Here is a 21,844-nt window from a genome sequence, read left to right as displayed (position 1 = left end):
GAAACAGAGAAGTGGTTGGAATCCTGACTGGGACTGTGTTAAAGTTCATGTAGTTAGTTGCAGTCATGATTAGTGAATTATACAGAGGGAAGCACAGGTCTGGGGAAGTCTGGGGAACCCTGGAGTCTGTTACCATTTCTGATACTGACCCACTGTATGACCGTGGCCAAGTTGCTTGACCTTTCTAGGCCCCAGACTAATTGGAAAATAGGGATAATACTTCCCTACTATCTCTCAGTGGTATTGTGAGGCTTTACTAATTAGAGCCAAAGCATGTAGAACTTACCCATGTGCAACTCCTGTTACTTTCAGTGAACGATTTGAATGAGTAAAGCCATTAGGTTGTACAGTGTTGGCACAGCTGGTTCTGTACTCTCTGCTCCCCATCTTGGTGTAGGGGACAGAGAGCTGGCATCTCAGATGTGTGCACAGTGCAGCGTGCCCCACCAGATTTCCTGCTGCTGATGTAATTTAGAGCAGCTTAGGGCTGTTCTTCATTATGCCAGGGTTTCAGGCTGTATATGGCTCAGGTTCACAGATGTGGAAAGGTAGCTTAAACACTTTCCCCACACCCTCTCCTCAGCTTTGCTGAGTGTAAACTTAACAGTTGGAAGTTTGCTCTTCCATAGTGGCTTTGATACAAGATCTCAAAGTATTATTATTGTTTATAATGCAGTAATGCCAAGGTTCATGGCCCTGTTGTGCTAGGCACTGTACAGACATGACTGTGTATTACTACAAGGGGATTGCCAACCCCAGATGTTTGAGTTCATGTTTAGTTTAGATTGGCATCCAAAAACTTAGCTGTCTGTCTGAACTTCATTGTCTGTGTAGTGGTCCGTGGCCGTCCCTCCCTGTCAGTCTCAGAAGGAGGCCATGCCCCCTCACAACAGTGTGCAAAATGGGGCTGAAAATAGTGCAAGAACAGTCTCGTTCTCATAGCTGATCAGCACTTTCATTCTCCAACCTTGGATGAAAATGAGGAGTGAAGAGGCAATGTGAAAGTGAGGAAAAGCAATGGGAAATGTTAACCAAATGTTTTCAACACTCAAAAATAGTTCCATTCCAGTTCTGGGCAGTCTTCTCCAAACTGGTTAGCTTATTCCTATGCTTAAGATGCAGCAACAGGGGAAAAGAGCTTGCTCTCATGGAATGGCTTCAACCCAGAGAGATGCTTCAGGGTCTATAAGGACCTTTGCTGTGAATCTATTGATTTTGGGGACCTTTTAAGTGTCATAGCTTAACTCTGGTTTCATTTTTAAAAAATTCTTAGGTTGTTTCTTTTTTTCCAGCTTATTTGTATGAGCTATGAGGTCTACCTTTGGTGCATGTGCAGAGCCCCCACTAATCCATAGAATTTTCCTACACAGATGAAAAGTAGCATACGTTCATATAAGAGATTTTACAGACAAGACTCATGAATTCATTCCCCGGCCTTCCTCATAAAGCTTATTTATAAATATTAATGTCTTAAAAAAAACCTAGTAAAACTAATTTCAGTGGAATAAACATTCTTCCCCTTCCTCTTATTCACGTCTCCCATCCCCCACCCCTGTGTGCACATTAGGATTAGAACTATTTATGCTGAAAGTATCCTGTCTTGAAAAGGGGGAACTAAGTAATGCAACTTCATAATCTCCTCAAGATGGTAATCCTCACAGAAGTGGTACTTATCCATTGGGAAGGCCACAGCTCTTTTGGTTCTCAAAGAATCTTGGCAAAGTGCTGTCTTAGGCCCAGACCCCTATCCAAGCACAGAGCTCAAGCAGTTGGATTGTGCTATGGAATTTCTCCAGGGCTAGAGAAGATGGAATATTTCCCATGGGTCTTAGAGAAAATACACCCACTATATGGCTGCTACTCCATTTGCATCTCCCATGTGAAGGTAACAGCCAATGGACCAAAGTAGCTGATGTATTCATGACAGAACAGTTCATTGCAGCTATCTTGAAAGTGCTTTGTGGGGTTGGACAGAGAGCAGAGACAATAGCATGTGATGTAACTTGGTCATCTACAGTTTACAAAGAGCAAATACTCCAAACTCTCAACCTTGTCCATACCGCAGCCGCCTTTTGCACACTAGAACCTCCCCAGGACTCCTTCTCATATAGCAATATATGGAGGCCAGGGTGGCCATGAACTGCAGGTGTAAGCAATAGTGGCAATGGATAGTTACCTGACAGGATATGTCTGTATAAAGTGTTCAGCAAATAACCTTGAATAATAGACTAGTTGTATAAAAATAGTCTTTGCAGGTAATGCATGAAAAAAGGAGGTCCTTAATTATCTAATTTGTCCATTTCATTGTTACAATACGTATAGGAAAAATTATCTTGACAAACTCCTAACTATTCTGCCTAGGATAAAAGGTATGTTAAAGTTAGCATGTGTTACCTAACATAATGAAGAGTGTAATGTTAGCACATATTAGCTCTTGCATACTAACTAACACACTTAAAAAGTCTAGTGTAGACAAGGCACACTGCTCTCAAAACGTTAAGATGGTTGTTAGTCTTAACATGCATGAATAGCAGTGTGTCTTGTGTACACTAGACTTTTTAAGTGTTTTAGTGCGTAAGAGCTAACATCACACCTCTAAATTCTAGTCTAGACAAGGCTTGAAAGAAGATTGTGGCAGAGCATTCAGAAATTAGAGCTTGAGTAGAAATATATAAAATAGAATCAGAAAGAATCTTTAAAAACACTCAGCACTCTTTTACCAGTCAATTAATTTTGTTATTTCTTTTTTCTTTAGATTTCCTCAAGCAGACCACATTTGAAGTGCAGGCATTTTTAGAAGCCGTCCAGTTCTTCCGTCAGGAGAAAGGCCACTATGGGTCCTGGAAAATGATAACTGGCAATGAAATTCAGGTACAACAGAATCTCCCTTTCTTTGTCCATGGTAGTGTTTGAGCATGGTGGAGGTAGTGAGAAAATGAAAGTTGTTTGAAGGAAACCTTGAGTAAAAAAATATCTAAGATATTTATATCTGTAAACAGACACAGAGCATGTACACCAAATTTATTCAGTGTTCTATGCTATGAATTTCCACTGCAAGTGAAAACAGTTGGCAATGTAGTTACAAAATGAGAGCCCAATCCTGCTAATGCCAGTCAATGAGCATAGGGCCCAATCCTGCAAAGACTTATGCTGGTGTTTTAACTTTATGCACTGTGAGCAATCCCACAGGACTACTTGCTGTGCATATAGTTAAGCACCTGTGTAAGCCTTTGCAAGATCTGGGGAGCATAGTGTTAGTGTTGTGAGTAGTTTCACTGAAGTCAGTGGGACTAAGAGTAGTAAACAACCTACTTATTGGCTATGTCTACACTTACAGCGGCTGACGTACACTGCACATCACCCTAGCACAGGTGTAAATAGCCATGTAGACAGTGAGGCACTGCTTTGGCAAGTAAAGATACATCAGGTCAGAACCCTAAACTGCTCTCTACAGCTGAATATACCCTACTCAGCTCTCTACGTGCCCAAGCTGTGCATCTCACATATGAATTGCTATTTTTAGACGTGTAGGATCTTGCTGCTGGAACCTTTCCCTCCAGCAGCAGAGCCTTTCCTTGCTTCAGGGAAGTGCCGGAGCCTTTTCCTGCTGCCTTCTTTCTGCCAGAGCCTTTCACTGCTGTGTGTAGCTACACACTGCAGTGTGGACACAGCCTGCTTTTCACTGCTGTATGTAGCTATGTGAACTCTACATGCTGCCACCAGTGTAACAAGGCCTGTATCAAGTTGGGCTCTGTTTCTGTCCCTTCCCATTGCAGTGATTTTTCAGGTAAAATACCTTCTTTTCCCTGTTGGTACTGATTACATTAATAACTATACTAGTTTCCAATCGCTTTCTGTCTAGTGCCTCCAGATGCCCCTACAGAGGTTCATGCTATCACGCAATATATTTTATGGTGCTGAAATTTTTAAAATGCGCTGTCTAGATTGCAGGAAATTAAATATTATGTGGTTAATTAAAAATTCCCCGGGGAGATGCCTACTAGGAGGTTTTCAGTTGCTATTGCTCAGTGAACCTTGAATTGCACCTGTTTCTTTCCATACTGTAGAGTGGGTGTTTTCAAAATGGGTGATTTACCATCAGAAGGAGCCGTTTGCAAGCTGGTAACAACTTCTCCAGTTGGGCCATTAGGAGGTGTTTGAAAAGGGGCTTAGATATATAATATAAAAAACAGTGCAACAGCTGAGTGAAATACCACAGCAGCCAATAATAATACTGAGGATTGGAAGGATTAGATTTTTATTGGTCAATGTCAATTTCACTGTACACTGAAAAAATATTTCCAGCAATAAGAATCAAAATTTACAGATAGGCAAGGTAAGAAAATACTGCTTGAAAACTTACTAGAGTTTGATTTAAGGATATTTACTTCGTTTATTTTGATGTGTGATGTTGTGTTCTAACAGTTATATAGCTTCAGCTTTTTGAATCTCAACATGTACTCTCATTAAATAATTATTGCCCGAATCGCACCGCCATAGTTTCCCACAATTGTGAAAAATTAAATAGATAAAAAGAAGAAAATGCTGAAAAATAAACGTTGATATCTGTCAGAATTATTATTTTTTAAAATCAAACTCTGCCACGCCTAATAATACGTGTAATCATAAAAAAAAAATGTGTTGCAAAATATATACAAATTTTATTTTGAAATGAGGATAAGGAAAATTTTTTTTTACCCATTTATGTAAGTTTAATTTGTTGAGCAATAAAGGATATTTGGGGAAAACAAGTTTGTTTACAGCCTGTAATGAGCTGGAAAGTTCTCTCACCCTCCACCATCTCCCCCAGCTCTCCACCTATTATCCTAAACTTCTGTTTTGGTTCTGAGCATAGCGCCAGCTCCCACTGGGCTTGCCATAGCCCTAGCTCGGTAAAACTACTGGTGGGCCAAATCCTGATATCCTTTACTCAGGAAAAGATGCCATTGTTAACAGTGGCAGTAAATAAGGACTGCAGGGTTTGACTGGTTCCAAAACTTTCTATAGGCCTTTGCATCTCATTGTCTACAATTTTATATTAAAAATGCTTTAATGTAAAATCCAGGGAGTAGAGAGAGCATCTGTATTTCCAAATTATGGTGACATAAATGACTAGCCTAAGAATCAAAAGCCTAAAAAAAATTTCAGGTCTACTACTTGGTGCCAGCCACCCCTCTCCATGGCAAAGTATGCACAGAAGAGCAAGGGTTGGAATAAGCCCTGAAACCAACAGGAGTAGGAGCACCAGTTTAGAGGCATGGTCAGCTTCCCAGGAGCCTGCAGAAGCTCCGCTGCAAGACCCTAGTGTGTCTTGAGTATTGCAAGTTCCAGGGAAGAGATGAAGGTGAGGACCTGCCACTTTACACATTGTGTTCCCCTCTGGGCAGAAATTCATATGGAAGGCATCATTATTGTCCCCTTTCCAAAATGTGCACTGGATGTGGGATTGGAACCTAGGGCTTAGGTTGCAGCGAAGGGACCCAATAACACCACTGCCATTCTAATGGTGGAGAGGGGAGCCTAGAGAACAGCACAGAGGAGCAGGCCCACCTCCAGGATGTGTAAGGTTGGTGTCAGATTTCCGCAAGACTCCTTAGTCTCTGGGGTTTGAAAATCTTTTCTTTGCCCCTCTGCAATGCTCCAAACACGCGTTCCCCCCCAGGGGAGAATGGAACACCAGCTACCGGCAACTCTTGGAGAATCTCTTTAGTATGCTTTTCCCCTCCTTCAGGAAGAAGCTTTTAGTCTTGGGTGGATAAACTAGTAGATGCTGCAGTTACTGTGACAAATGGCTGAAACAGAGCACTGCATAGCAACAACCACACTGGAACAAGCCAATGTTCTGCCTCATACAGCACTTAAAATGGATGGCTAAATTTAGGCTCCTAAGTCCATACTTGGGCATCTAAAATAAATGGCTTGGAACACTGCTGTGAGTTGCATAACTCCAATGAGTTCACTGGCATTATTCCAGATATATTTCAGTATAACTAAGAGAGAATGTGGCCCGATTATTTTTTTCCCCTAGAAATGCTGAGCTTTCAGCAGCTCTCATTGACTTTAGTGCCAGCTGCTGCGTGTTCATCACCCTTGAAAATCATGCCACTCATAGGGAAAATGTAGGGGTCCATTGAAGAATTTGTGATTCAGGGTTTTGTCCTCGCTAACCAGAATAATTCTGATAGTCTGCCTTGGAAAACTGTGGAAGATGTGGAAACTGGATGAAAATATATAAGTAGGGCTTAAATTCTTAGAGTATTTCTTGGAGATCCCATGCTCCCTCCACCCCAACATCCTATTAAAAACTCCTGGGGGGTTGAAAATATTTACGGGAGCTCTTCTCCAGACAACTCCCTGAATTTAAGCCCTGTGTATAACCATTATCTACTCTCATGCTTTGGTGTCAGAAGTCAAGATTCCCTGATACCAACTAATAGGAAATAGGAATACCGTAGCATCAAGGAATCCCCATCCTGCCCACCAAAGGGTTAAGAGGGTAGTATTCCTTGACAAGTTTGAAAAGTTTGTTTTGAGTCATGAAACTGTTACAATGTTAGTTTCATTATCTTTTCCTACTCATAACCCATATATCCAAAGAGAACTGTCATCAGAGGACTTCCAGAATAGTTACATTATTATCTTCTTAGTAATGATTAATACTAGAAGTATAGTGTGTTCTCAAAGTAAATGCTTTGACCAAGTATAATAATTCTTGTAGGCAAATGTCCAAGGTAGGTGAATGGTTTGGAACAACCAGACTAGAAGTTTGTTGCTCTTTAAAAAACAAAAAACTGCAGAATGCTAGTTAATACGTTCATCCTGATTACTTGTTATGACACACAGTATTGCCAGTATTGACTGAAGCTGTCCTTAACTTATCCTGTTCTGCTTAGGTATTGCAACATATGTACATAGGCTTGGAAGGAATAGATTTTTTATCAGTAAATGTTATGTGACAAAGTCAGGCCCAACGGCTGCAGGAGGGTCTGGGAAAACAGGTATGTTAGCCCTCGACTGCTTAAGGCCCTTTTCCCTAAAAGCTGGGAAGGGGTTACTTCAGGTCAATTAGGGACACCTGAGTCCAATTAAGGGCTGCCTGAAACCTGTTAAAATCTTTCTCCTGGTGAGAGAGAGAGAAACTGCTGCAAGTCTGGAGGCAGCAGGGAGAAAGGTTTCTCCAGTGTGAGAGACTGCGCTCCTCCCCATAGGGGAGACACCCAAAACTCAGTGCCTGTTTAGGGGAAGGACTGACACCCGGAGCCAGCGACAGGACAACACCTGCCCCAGTGAGGGGGCCAGGGAAAGGTATTCCCCTTTTGTTTTGGGGCGTTATAGACTTTTTCCCTTTGTTTGGCAGAGGAGCACTCCTCAGGCCTGCCCTGAGGCCTACCGAGAAGGCTCCGAGAAACAAACCCCAAAGAGGGAAGACACACACGCTCCAGAGTGGGGGGCTGATTTACCCCAGGCCCTGTCCCTGCCAGAGGAGGAAGCGCTAAGTCTGGCGAGGCAGAAGGGGTGCCTTGCCACAGTTTATAATTACTGATTTCTCCATATGTGCACAAACTGACAAAAAAATACTTCCATCAATGATCATCAAAATTTACAGATAGGCAAAGTAAGAAAAATGCTGCTTGAGAGCTTACTAGAGTTTGATTTAAGGATATTTACTGTGTGTGTTTTGACATGATGTTGACAATATGTGTTTTAAAAGTTATAAAACTTTAACTTTTTAATCTCAGCATTTCTGTCATTAAATAATTGTCTGACCCTCCTCCCATAATTACCTGCGACTGTGAAAATTTAAATCAATAAAAGTCTATACGGATGCTTAAAAATGAACATCAGTATCTGTTGACTTTTTTTTTTTTTTAAAAAAAAGATCAATTCTGCCAAGCCTATATATACAGTAAAACAAATACTCAACATCTCCCACTGACATATGAAATATTCTTGTGCACTCTTAAAATTCCCTGGTTACGTTTTTGTTTTGTTGCTTACATCATTTTATAAAGTTAAATAGGATTGTTGACAGTACAAAATTGTCTGCTTAAGTATTAAAAAAGCATGACAAATACAAAAGGTAAAGGAATACTTTGTGGGGTACTGGGTTGAGGGCTGTGGCAGTATAAGCTTGAGTTGCTGTAGGTCTACCTATTGGGCTTGATTTGCCACTGTGCTACTCTGGTTTTACACTGATGTAACTCCACTAATCAATGATACACCAGTGTAAACTGGAGTCATACAGTGGTGAATGAAGCTCATTGTTTTTATAAAAGTTAAATCAATTATTGGTCTTCGAGCGATTGCTCATATCGATTCCAATTAGGTGTGCATGCGCTGCAAGCACCGTTGTCAGAAAGTTTTTCCCCTAGCAGCACCCATCAGGTCAGCTGTGGAACCCTCTGGAGTGGCGCCTCCATAGTGCTCTGTATATGACCCTGCTGACCCAGCAGCTCCTCAGTTCCTTCTTACCGCCAGTGATGGTCGTTGGAACTGTGGCGTCTTGCTCAGCAAGCTCTCCATGTTTCCCTAGCTTCTATCTACTTTAGTGTTTGTCTTCCTTAGTCAGTTTAGTTAGTGTTGTGTTAATAGTTTGCTGTTGGTAGTGGGGGGTTCCCCTCCAACCTGACCGCACTCTCCCTGGGGACTCAGGGCATGCTTAAGTCCCAGGGGTTCAAACCCTGGAAGTCCTCCAAAAAGCCTATGCCAATGGGCAACCCCCACGACACTTGCTTAAAGTGTCTGGGAGAAACGAATCAGGCAGATAAGTGCAGGATTTGCAAAGGGTTTCGCCCAAGAACAAAAAAGGAGGAGGATTTTAGACTGAAGCAGCTCCTTATGGAGTTGGTACTTAGACCACAACCAGCAATGATGCTGCAGGACCCGGCACCGAGTACATCGGTGTATAGTGCCCTGGCATTAGTCATGGAGACAGCACCGTGGAAGGACTGTGGACGAGACCTGCAACACCGTCGCTCTCCAGTGCGGAAACAGTCGGAGACAATTCCGCACTGGTTCCATACCCCGGGTTAGAAGTGGCACCGGAAACAAGGGAGAAGTGGTTCCCCGACTTCAGGACCCACCTCCTCAGAACCGGCCAATGGGGTGCATCCCAGGGAGGAGCACCCAGTGCCAAAAACTTCAGCGCAGGCACTGTCGACTTCGGTTCTGCAAGGGGGACCGCTGAGTCAGGTGAATTGGACTCACCGTGTCAGGTGGTGGAGGAGGTACAACAGCCTTCCACCCCAGACATATCTGAGGCCACGAGAGACCTCATAGACATGATGGCACCAGGGTCCCTGGCCCTTCGCGCCAAGCCTCTGATGCCACAGCGTATGGCACCGTCCCAGGGAAAACCTGCAGTGCTCTTCCCGTCGGCACCACCACCAGAGACAAAATACCGTTCGGAGTCCCGGCGCCGATCAGGCTCGCGGCACTGATCGCATTCACGGCACCAGTCCCACCGCTCCAGGTCCTGCCAGCGCTCCTGTTTGCAATGTCGATCGCTGTTGTGCAACAGGTCCTGTTCCCGGCCTCGCTCCCCAGCCTCGCGGCACTGCTCCCTGGCCCAACAGCGCTCGGCACCACTCTGGCCCTCGCAGTCTAGGTTCCCGTCTTCGGGCCCGGAGATGGGGTCTAAATATTTGGAGCGGGCCCGATGCAAGTCGGCATGGGGCGGACTAGACATAGGTGTGGCACCCTGGCCCGCACAGTGGCAGATGCCAGCGCAGTGGCCATTTTGGACCCCTTTGGCATACCACCAGGCCCAGGGCACCCAGTCCAGGGGTTCCCGTTTGGTGGTGTCTGAGGCGAGGGTCCCAGAGGCAGCAGCCAGTCGTCCCACCCTGAGGGGTGCGGAGGAGTTACCAGTCCTACCACCTTCTCCGGAACCCACCCCTGTTCCTGAGCCTGACCTTGGGGTGGTTGACCCTGGATTAGAGGCAGGACAAGAGGTACCAGAGGACCAGGATGGTCAGGAGGACCCAGTTTCCCGTCTAGCCTTCTCGTCTTCCTCCCTGGACAAGGCTGTGGCTGGCACCTCCACTTCCAGGCCTCCCCCTATAGATAGCCAGGCCCACCAGGAACTCCTATGCAGGGTGGCATGAAATATGAACTGCAGGTCAGAGAGGTGGTAGAGTCCAAGGACCCCATGGTGGATATCCTGGCACCGAAAGAGCCACCCTAGATGGTCCCATCACTCATCAAAACTATCCAGGCCAATGCAAAGACTCCGGCCTCCGTCCCTCCCACTGCCAAGGCGGTGGAGAGGAAATATTTCATCCCCACTAAAGGGTACGAATACCTCTTCACACACCCGCAGCCCTGTTTCCTAGTGGTGGCTGCAGTGGATGAGAAGAGGAGGCAGGGACAGCAAGCTCCAGCACCTAAGTCCAAGGACGCCAAGTGCCTGGATTTATTCAGACACACAGTATACTCCACAGGAGGCTTACAATTTAGGATTGCCAATCAGCAGGCAATCTTGAGTAGATACAACTTCAACTCCTGGAACGTGATGCTGAAGTTTAAGGAATTGATACCAGCAAAGTCCAAAGAGGAGTTTGGGGCTATTATCGAAGAGGGCAAGGCAGTGGCACGGACCTCTTTACAGGCCGCTGTGGACGCTGTGGACTCGGTAGCGCACACCTTGTCCTCAGGAATCACCATGAGGTGTAGCTCACTGCTGCAGGCCTTGGGGCTTCCGCTCAAGGTTCAACAAACTATGCAGGACCTGCCTTTCAATGGGGTTGGTCTGTTTGCTGAACAGACAGACTCCAGGCTGCATAGCCTAAAGGATTCCAGGGCTACAATGAAATCCTTGGGTATGCACACCTCAGCAACCCAAAAAAAGCCCTTTAAGCCCTAACCACAGCAACAGCGGTCATATCCTCCTTGGCTGAGGCAGGATCCCTACAGACGCTGGGGCAGAAATGGCTAGTGCAAGCCCCCCCATCCTCTGTCTGGGCAGGACCAGGGCCCAACTAAACCTTCGTCAGGCTCAAAGTAGTCATTTTGAAGGTGTGCCCGAGGACGGAGCACCTGTCTCAGCACCAGATCCTTCCCCATGTTTTCTGAACCGTCTATCCCACTTCTACCGTGCTTGGTTCCAAATAACATCAGACAGTGCTGGGCTCTTCACATGGCAGGGGTGGGTTACTCTCCAATTCTGCTCCTCCTGTCCCTCTTCAGGGACCCTTCTCATGAGCAGCTCCTTATCCAGGAGGTGCAGTTGCTCCTCACCATAGGAGCAGTGAAGGAGATTCCTCAGGAGCTATGGGGAAAGGGATTCTATTCCCGTTATTTCCTAATCCCCAAGACAAAGGGGGTCTCAGACCCATTCTAGACCTATGAGGACTCAATGAATTCATAGTGAAGTTGAAGTTCCGTATGGATTCCCTAAGCACGATTATCCCTTCCCTGGATTCGGGAGACTGGTATGCCACCCTCAACATGAAAGACGTGTACTTTCATATAGCCATTTGCCCCACGCACAGACAATTTCTAAGGTTTGTGGTCGACCACAAACGCTATCAGTTCATGGTGGTCCTATTCGGTCTGTTGACAGCCCCCCGAGTTTTCACCAAGTGCGTGTCAGTCGTAGCATCTTCCTTCGCAACAGACAGATGCAGGTACACCCCGACCTCGACGACTGGCTACTCAAGGGGTGCACTAGGGAGCAGGTGGAATCTCAGGTCCAGTTTGTCAGAGCTACATTCGAGAGACTGGGCCTGCTCCTCAATGTGAACAAGTCAACCTTGTCTCTGACCCAGAGAATAGAGTTCATCAGAGCAGTGCTGGACTCGGTGCAGGCAAGAGTGTTTTTGCCAGACACACAATTCCAAGCCATGTCAAACATCATTCAAGGCCTCAGGCAATTCCTGACCACTACTGCAGGGGGATACCTATATCTCCTTGGCCACGTGGCAGCGTGCACTTATGTGGTCCGGCATGCCAGGCTGAGGCTCAGACCCCTGCAAGCGTGGCTTGCGTTGGCCTATTGCCCGGGACGTGACAACTTGGACTTAGTAGTGACGGTAGCAAAGCACATACTCGAGTTCCTTGAATGGTTGCTCGACCCTCAAGATGGTGTGCGAGGGAGTCCCCTTCAACAGCCCCCAGTCCTCCTCGTCCTTGGTAACGGATACATCACTTCTGGGTTGGGGGTGCGCATTTGGGAGATCAACAAACACAGGACCTATGGTCTCGGGATGAGCTCTCCCTTCATATCAACGTCAAGGAGCTCAGGGTGGTACGCCTAGCATGCCAAACTTTTTGGGCCCAGCTGTAAGGCCAGTGCATGGCAATAAGGACAGATAACACCACTGCCATGTTTTACATCAACAAGCAGGGTGGAGCCTGTTCCTCCCCTCTGTGTCGAGAAGCCCTCAGGCTCTGGGAGTTCTGCATAGCCTACTTCATTCACCTGGAACTACCTTATCTCCCAGGGGCTCAGAACAACCTGGTAGACCACCTCAGCAGATCGTTCCGCAATCACGAGTGGTCCGTCTGTCCAGATGTCATATACTCCATCTTCCAAAGGTGGGGGTTTCTCCAGGTTGACGTGTTTGCCACCCACAGCAATAGGACATGCCCAATGTTCTGCTCCTTCCAGAATCACAGCCCGGGCTCCATCACAGACATGTTTCTGCTACCCTGGGGAGGTTGCCTGTTGTATGCCTTTCCCCCATTCCCTCCTGTGCACAAGGTCTGCAGGGACAGAGCGGAGGTAATCCTGGTGGGCCCAGCGTGGCCTCGACAGCACTGGTACACCACGCTCCTAGAACTGTCAGTGGGAGCCCCGATTCCGTTGCCACTCCACTCTGACGTGATCACTCAGGACCATGGTCACCTGGTCCACCCAGACCTCAAGTCCCTCCATCTCCTGGCTTGGAAGCTTCATGGTTAAATCCCATGGAACTTCTCTGCTTGGAACCTGTAAGGGAGGTCCTGCTTGGCAGCAGGAAACCATCCACCAGGGCCACTTATCTTGCTAAGTGGAAAAGGTTCACTTGCTGGTGTGCCCAGCGATCTGCACCTCCACTCCAGGTGCCTATACCACTCATCCTAGAGTACCTCCTACACCTAAAACAACAAGGCCTGGCAGTGTCATCCATCAAGTGTCATCCATCCATCTTTGCTATCTCGGCCTTCCACCCAGGAGTATCTGGATGCTCCGTATTTGCCAATCCCATGGTGGGACATTTTCTCAAGGGCCTGGAACGCTTCCATCCCCAGATTAGACAGCCAGTCCCTGCATAGGACCTTAACTTGGTCCTCTCCAAACTAACGAGGACCCCCATTTGAACCGCTAGTGACTTGCTCACTTCTGTCTCTATCATACAAGGTAACTTTTCTGGTCACCATTACCTCAGCAAGGAGGGTGTCTGAGTTAAAGGCCCTCACCTCTGACCCACCTTACACAGTCTTCCACAAGGATAAGGTGCGATTTAGGCCTCACCCAGCCTTTCTTCCTAAGGCTGTGTCAATTTTCATACGAGTCAAGACCTATACCTGCCCATTTTCTATCCTAAGCTTCATGCCAGTAACCGCAAGCAGAGGCTGCACACTCTGGTTGTTAGGTGGGTGCTGGCCTTCTACATCAAACGCACTAAACCTTTCAGAAAGTCGAACCAGCTATTCATAGCGGTGACTGACCGGACGAAAGGACTCCTGGTATCATCGCAAAGAATGTCTTCCTGGATCACATTCTGCATCCGCATGTGCTACGAGTTGGCCAAAATCCCAGCCCCGACACTTACAGCACACTCCACAAGGGTACAGGCTTCATCGGCAGCATTCCTGGCCCAGGTCCCAATCGAAGAAATCTGCAGGGCAGTGACTTGATCCTCAGTGCATACGTTCACCTTTCATTACGCCATCGTCCAGCATGCTAGAGATGATGCAGCTTTCGGCAGAGAAGTGCTCCAGTGAGCGATTCCATAACTCCGACCCCACTGCCTAAGTAAGGCTTGGGAGTCACCTAACTGGAATCGATATGAGGAATCACTCAAAGAAGAGACAACGGTTATTCACCTTCTTGTAACTATTGTTCTTCAAGACCTGTTGCTCATATCCATTCCAAACCCACCCGCCTTCCCCTCTGTCGGAGTAACCGGCAAGAAGGAACTGAGGAGGCACCGTGTTTGCAGGGTCATATATAGCGCATTATGGAGGCGCCACACCAGGGGGCGCCACGGCCGACCCGACGGGTGCTGCTAAGGGAAAAACTTTCCAACGACTGTGCATGCGGCATGCATACACCTAATTATGAGCAACACATCTCGAAGAACAACAGTCACAAGAAGGTGAGTAACCGTTCTTTTTTTGGGGCCCCCTAAAATATACCTTTCATTAAAGAAATATAAATCCAATCGAACATTTCTTAAAAAGGTAACTTTTACGTACCTTAAAATTCACATTGTTCAGTGTATGTTTGGTCACTATGAAGATTGTTACTGCCTATTTGATCATGACATCCCAGTTTTGTGTGCATTAGTGCACGCTTCTGGATGACCTTGCAGGACCTTTTCTTAGATCAGTTATTTCCTGATAGGTTCTTGGTTCAGCATAGTTGAATCTGACTGTATTCAACATTTAGATTGTAAGATGTTTGCTGCCACAAGTAACATGTTTTCGTATGTATCTGTAAACATCTAGCACGTTTGGTAAATAACAAAATTCCCAGACAAAGACCTTATGAAGAGATCAGTAACTTAAAAGTTAAAATCCTTAGAAAAACATTGTAGTTGTGGGGGTTGGAAAGGGTGGGGAAAGGAAAATCTTTAAATTTCTGGTTCTAAGTTCAAGCACAGCATGGAAATTTGCAGCTACTGCTATTCCATCATATTGTTGCCTCTTTTTGACCGGACCCATTAGTCAAGGTTTGGGGCCCTGGGATGGCACAGCTGGAAGTAGAAATTTGTGATAGGTATTTCTTTGGTGCAGTTTTGTTTATTTACAAAAAATGTACGAAGTCCTGTATCTCTGAATGCAGGAGGAACCAAGAACAAAAGGAACAGTTTCTTAGCTTACTGCCCTGAAGCCTCTTTATCTAATACCAGACCCAAAAGCTTGCTGTCTAGTTTTTTCCAGGGTCACACTGTGCTCACAGGCTCCTGCTTGGCTTATCTTGCCTCTTTGCTTCTGCCTCTTTCTCTGTTCTTGTCTGTGACCTCAGTATCTCTGTGTTCTCTCACACTCCCACACACCTATCCAAAGCAATACTCAGCCCAAAAGCTCCCAGGCAGGGTCTCTCACACCTTTTTCTCTTAGGTAGGGCTTATGTTTAAAGTTAGGTGTGAACTCACCCTTCAGTTAACATATCAACCTCAATGGGGTTTTAACCTAACCCATAGCAAGGTTTCACCCAGCTCATAATGGTATTAATTATCATCATGACCTTAAATGTATGAGTTCTTCCTCCATAAAATCCAATTTTGGAATGGCTGTTATTCTCTCAAGTCTCAGCCTGAAGTTACTATTTTTTTTTATGGTCTATGCTGTGAGTCCCTGGAAAAATAAATCCGTATTGATAGTGTAAGCACTGGGGTAGCATTAACTCATTCCAAGATTAGACTGAGTTTGTGGACTCTGTTTCCATTTACATCCTGCTCACATACCAGCTCTTCATCCATTTTGACTTGCTGAGATAATGCTCACCAAAAGCAGTCCTTGGATTCCCCATATTGGTGTATTTATATGTTCTTTTGTTGGGTCCAGCATCCCTTCGAAACACTTTTTAGTAGGGCTATCCAGCCTTAGGTGCAACCTTCAGCCAGTAATTCTGTAGAATTGTTTAAAATTCTGTTTAAAAAGTGACCCCTGCAGGACAGCTAACAGTGGCTGAGAATGCAGACAGCTTGGGGCAATGGCAACATGAGATCCAAGGCTTCCATTCTGAACCCTTATCAAAACTCACCACTTTCATCTTGTAAATATTTTAGTCCAGGTCTTCAGTTGATGTAAATCACAGTCGCTCCAGTGACTTGCCACAGCAGAGGAGCCAGCCTTTTATCTTTAAAACCACATAGTAAGTTTTAGGAAAGAGAATCGTGATCTGTAGTATTTTAATAGATCCATGGCCCACATAGTCACATTTCTTGTCTCTTACTGCTGTCAATAGCAAATGCATCAAGAAAGCATAAAGGTCCCGTTTCTCCCGCCCCCCTCCCACAAGTGTAACTGAAGTGCCAAAAATCGTCTCTCAGTTTGAATGCAATCAATTAATCTTCACATTGTGAAAACTGTATTGTGAGAAGATGTCTTGGTTACCTGGGATAGCAAAAGAGTTATGTAATGTTTGAGGATACCCACATTTGAAAATGTAGCACAAGTGCAGTGTTCAACAGAAGGGTGAGGACTGAAAATGTCATTCTGGTTGGTTATTTTTTTTTTTTTTTTTTTAAAAACCTTGTAGATCTTGAGCAACCTTGTGATGGAGGAGCTCCTGCCTAACCTTCAGACCATGATCCTGCCCAAAATGAAAGGAAAGAGGAATGATAGGAAGAGGGTTTGGTTTGCTGTAAGTACTGTCCTTTTCACAGCTCTTGTCTTGCATAGCAATTGTCCAGTGTGCTAGTCCAGGCATACTTTTATTTTTTGTTTTTAGATTGTGGAAGAAACATACAATCTGGTCCAGGAGCAGGTTTCAGAAGGATTAAACACCTTGAAGGAAGAATGTAAAGATCTTACAAAGAATCTAGAAGGAACCATTCGTTCAGACATGGATCAGATTTTGAATTCAAAGAACTATTTAGCTGGAAAAATCAAAGGTTAGTGGGGATAAAAACAAAACACAACACCCTCTCCCCATGTCTCACTGTTCTGGCGCTGTTCTTCAGAATTACCCATTGCCCTCAGATGCTTGAATTATCAAGTGATCGCTGGTTTGCATGCCCGACTTGAGACTCTGATTTACAGAAAGTGCTGAGCACCTGCAGCTTCCACAGGCTTCAGTGGGAATTGTGACTGCTTAGCCCTTCTCAGTGTCAGGGGCCAGGTACTTCAACCTGGATTCCCGGAAGTGAAGGCAACCCAAATCACCGGCCACTTTTGAAAATTTTGATTAGAATGGCTAATTCTGCTTTCAGTTTCACCTGCATTATGTGATGAAGATATAGGTTAGACAAGAACAACCGAAAGCAGAATATGGCCTACATGCTCCACAGTGGAACTTTTGATTAGGCAATAAATGTCTATGGTGCTGAAGCATACTTAAAATAAATGTCTTATTGAATGATTTAAAACTCGTATGACGTGATTATAGTTTTGTAACAAATATGTAAATTAACATAAAAAGTAGACAAAACATTAGCATATATTGCTGAAGCACTCTTTCTAGAAACCATAGGTGACAAGTAATAGATGAAGATTTAGGCAGTTATTTTAAAAAAACTTGGAGCATTTCTTTTTAGGGCACTAAATATTCCTGTTCAAGGGAGTGTAGATTGTTTTCCTTGCCATGTAAAGTTCCCTGTTGAATTAACATGTAATACAGTGTACCTTAGGTCACAATGACCATGCTATTTACAGACATCCCAGTGTTTGCCAATACCCGCCTATATTTCTTCTTCACTCACAATGCGTCCAATCCACTATAATTTGGCAGGAAGGAAAAAATATCTTTAAATGACAATTTAAACTCCACAAACTCTTCCCTTCCTTACCCAAGTCATGTTTGAGGAGGACAAGTGTCATAAATGGCTCTGGGGAAAGTATTCTGCTAGAACTCATTCTAGCAGCCTGTAGCCCTTTCGTTTAGATTCTTCAGTCTACCACCTGGTGGCCTAAAACATGTCTGTCTGATTCTTTAATACCTCAGCAACAGTCTCCGAGCCTGCTGAGAAGTGCTGCGTGGAGAATATCCAGCCATTTTTGCCTTCCATATTGGAAGAGCTCATGGGCCCAGTGAGCTCTGGATTCAGTGAAGTCCGTTTGCTCTTTGAAAAAGAAGTTAATGAGATCCACCAGGACTTCCAGAAGACAAATGATTCCACAAAGCTGAAGGAAGTAAGAAAAGAAGTTTGGGTCCTTTTTTACACTCTCACATGTTATAAAAATTCTCTATATAGATCTTAATTGACAATAGTTATATTGGCTCTGCAGACCAACAGGTATAAATTCCTGTTTTTTCTCAGTTAAATAGTCATCTGATTCAAAGACACACAGAGTGCAATAAATTGAATAATGATTCGCTACAATCAGTTGTGTGACCATCACTAAATTTCTATATTAAGAATCCATTTCCGATTGTTTTCTTTGTAAAATATTTTTTTCCCCCACTGGGATGCAGAATTTGGAGCAGCTGATGAACCTGCCATTCAACTCTGTGAAAATGGAACCTTGCTATCTGAAAGTTCATCTCCTCCAGGAACCACTCCAGGACCTCAAGAGCCGCTTCAAATTCTACCATATTGATTTTGTGGTTCAGAGGACGCAGAACTTCATGCAGGAGGTAGTGTAAGATCCATTTTTCCGCTTTGGAAGAACAGGTTAGGTTTGCCCATCTGCTCTGCTTCAAAGTAGTCTTGATAGGGAGCTATGCACATGCACAGAATGGTGAATAGACTAGAATGAAAATAGAGATGACAAAATCCAGCAATATCACATCTGACAGGGGCGCATCATCTTTAAATCAGTGTTTATTCCTTTTAAAGACACAGTAGTTAGGAGCTAAAGGTTGATCATCTCTTCATCTAACCTTTGAATTTCTGAAATCTTAGTGTCTCAGATTCTTAGGGCAAATTTCAGAATGCCCTCAGCCTGGCCTCTAAATTTGTACCGTAAAATGCTGTTGGCACAGCAGTAGGTGACGAAGAGTCTGCCTCATTTACATACTCAAGAACTGTCTTTTATGAAAGACCATAAAAATGTACTTTTGGTATTTATGCAAGGGAATGAGTTCTCCTTTACAGTCTAGCCTCTCATGATAGGCAGTAAGGCATTTCATTAGAAAAATGGGCAATTATTTCTATATTAATTTTTATCTCAGGGTATAAATGGATTTAGAGACTTAGATAGAATAACCATGGTGATTCTAGTTCCCATGCAGAGGGTTGAACTGCCTGCCTGATTCTGAATCAAAAAGGAATCCCTCCCACCTCCTACTTTCACAAAGTATTGGCAGGGACATTTGGCTTTTTTTACTTCAGGAGCATTAAACAGAGATCACCTATTAGGATCAAGTAGGCATATGCCACACAGACATCTGGTGATTGCCAGAGTACAGGACAGGGTAGGCTTTCATAGCCTTGTGTTGTCTTCTGTATTTTTAGTAATGTAGTCAATAAAGTATATAACCAGTTCAGTAGGGACCTATAAGCAGTGTAATTGGCACAGTTCTGTGGAATGAGGCTCACAAGGCACCTGTTGTGTGACGCAGAGCTGTATTCTGTTGTGACTCTAACTGCAGTAGAGTGAATGAGGTGATGGTGCCTGACATAGCCAGTGGTATTGGTAGCTACATGGATTCATGTGCCACCTGTCTCCCCCCCGCCGTTAGTATCCCAGAAACTACTGTAACTCACTGTAAACTACAACCTCTTTAAAAATATCTCTGCTTGTATATCGCACTTTCTTCCCTAGACTTTATCATTCAGGCACTTACTTATAAACAAGAGCTGTGTTGATTATGATCTTGTTGGTTCCTGCTGATTCCCACCTGAAGTTAGAGGGCCAAATTCATACCCGTTGAGCACACCCAACTGCAACAAAGTTGCTCCCTCACACAGCTGCACTGTGTTTTCCTCTAAATGTTGTTTTTTGTGAAACCATATTCTTTGTCAAAGCAACCAGCTGTGATGTTACAGGTAGTCAACGGGGGAAAAAGGGAGCATGCACACAGCTCGTCCAGTGTCCTACTGCAAGGAACAGACATTAAACCTCCAACAAGTTAGCAGTATCTCCCTGCCAAAAAACGTTGTTTTTTGTGACACCATAGTCTTTGTCAAAGCAACCAGCTGTGATGTTACAGAAGATTATGATAGCTCTTAGATACCATAGCTGTCTTTAGGAAAACCTAAAATCAGGAATGATCAGCAGCCAAGGAATTTTTGAGAAACAAAATTCTGTTTTCACTCCCATGTTTTGAGTAGGGACCGCCCTGAACTCCTGCTCAGGCAAAACACCTGTTAAAGGAGGACATTCATAATGAAACAGGAAAAAGAAGAGAGAGATAGAAGAGAACGTTTTTCAAGGTTTTCCATAAGTTGCTTAAAAGGGAGAGTACAAGTTGTTCCAACAAGCTCATTTATATTATATTATATCATGCTGTTCTCTCTTAAAATGGCCATTATTTTTCTCATGAGAAGTAGAAAATAGTTTCACTTTGTGTTCATGGGCATATAATATTTATTTTTATTAATAAGCCGCTAGGCCAATATGTTTTCATTAACATTGTTTTAATTTAAAAGAAACCTCTGGCTTAATTCCCGCTGACTTTGTACTGATGTAAATGACCTACACAAAGTGCCAGGCACTGGAGCATCAGGTCCCTACTCTTCAAAGTTGCTGAAAAAGTAGTATTTAAAGCCTGCTGGGTTATTGTCATCTTCTGGCTAACTTATGAAAACTAGGGGCCATGTGCTCAGATGATATAAATCAATGTAGCTCCGTTGAAGTCTGCTGAGTACCTGGCCCAAGATCTGCAAATGCATAGAAAACATGAGGCTGAGCTTTCCAGCTGGTCTCTAAAACTATACCTGCAGTTTTAATGTGCAAGATTTTTGCATGCATGAAGTTTGAATGTTCATGCACTTGTATACATACATTGAGTAGACATGTGGATACTTAATTTACATGTGCAAATGCAACTTGCACGTTCTAATCTGAGTCTGGAGCAAACCTAATTCTAAAAACTACACTTCAAAACTTGACACAACCTATGTTTAGCCATTTAAAAAACAAAAAAACCTGGGTAAGGGCACTGCATACAAGGCCATATCTTTTGCAATGGGAAAATTCCTAGAGTATTACCTGGATATCTATATACTGATTTGAAAATTCCCATGTCAAGCAGAGGACATATGGAGCCACGGGCTGTTTTCCCTTCAAAATGAAGGTGAAAACATAAAGTACAAATTTCCACCTGCAAAATTGTTGCTAATGAAGTTTCTCCAAACTAGGGTAATTATTTAATGTGTCAGTGGATGGTGTGAGAAAGTCTCAAGCCTTGAAAACAGAGAATTCTGAATCTACTTTAATTTTCATTATATATAAAGTTGGCACTAGGAGGGCTTCCCAGAATAGCCGTATCGGTATAGTTCTTCTGGCAATCCTTTTCTAGTGTAGACCTGTCCTTAGACATGAATTAGAAATGGAAATAGTAAGTTGTGTTCTTTTTGCTTTTCCGGTCCCCAAAGAGTGTTCAAATCCAGACTCCTTTTTTCCACTGACATTTTGAATCTTGTTTTAAGAAGTCCTGAAAACATTTCTATTGATTTTTAGGGTTTATACTCTTTCTTCTCCTCCCCCCGCCCCCACCTCCACCTCACAAGCACACTTTAACAAACTACTAAGTTTACAATATCTATTTGTGTCTGGAAGAACTTGTAACTAGTGACATGTTGTAGTTCAGAAGTCTATCTAAAAATAGTAGGGATATAAACTGCACCTGATATTGCTCAGTTTGAAGTCATGGGAATTTTGCTATGAACTTCATCAGGAGTGGGCCCGACAATAAGTATGGCGATTTTAATCCTTTGTCTTTATCACATTTGTCTTTATTTCTAGCTTATGGAAAATGCAGTGTATACTTTTGAACAACTTCTGAGTCTGAGCAGCCAAGGAGATACAGTGAAAATTTCAACTGCCATTGAAAAAGTCAAACTACGAGTACTAAAGGTAAAAA

At 44.0% G+C, this 21,844-nt stretch overlaps 1 protein-coding gene across 3 annotated transcripts in view; it reads left to right on the top strand.

The window, feature by feature from the left end:
- Positions 1-21,844, top strand: part of NIBAN1 (niban apoptosis regulator 1) — a 113,033-nt gene that overhangs the window by 85,403 nt on the left and 5,786 nt on the right. For all 3 annotated transcript variants that reach the window (XM_074961129.1, XM_074961128.1, XM_074961130.1), the window contains exons 6-11: positions 2,756-2,871; positions 16,415-16,519; positions 16,607-16,769; positions 17,819-18,006; positions 18,290-18,451; positions 21,727-21,837. In XM_074961129.1, the coding sequence (XP_074817230.1) occupies positions 2,756-2,871; positions 16,415-16,519; positions 16,607-16,769; positions 17,819-18,006; positions 18,290-18,451; positions 21,727-21,837 (845 nt within the window). The remainder of the gene's footprint in view (positions 1-2,755; positions 2,872-16,414; positions 16,520-16,606; positions 16,770-17,818; positions 18,007-18,289; positions 18,452-21,726; positions 21,838-21,844) is intronic.

This window comes from Natator depressus, chromosome 8, assembly GCF_965152275.1.
Source record: "Natator depressus isolate rNatDep1 chromosome 8, rNatDep2.hap1, whole genome shotgun sequence".
Taxonomy (NCBI): Eukaryota; Metazoa; Chordata; order Testudines; family Cheloniidae; genus Natator; species Natator depressus.
The sequence above is the reverse complement of the archived record's forward strand: the minus strand, read 5'-3'. Positions and strand labels throughout refer to the sequence as shown.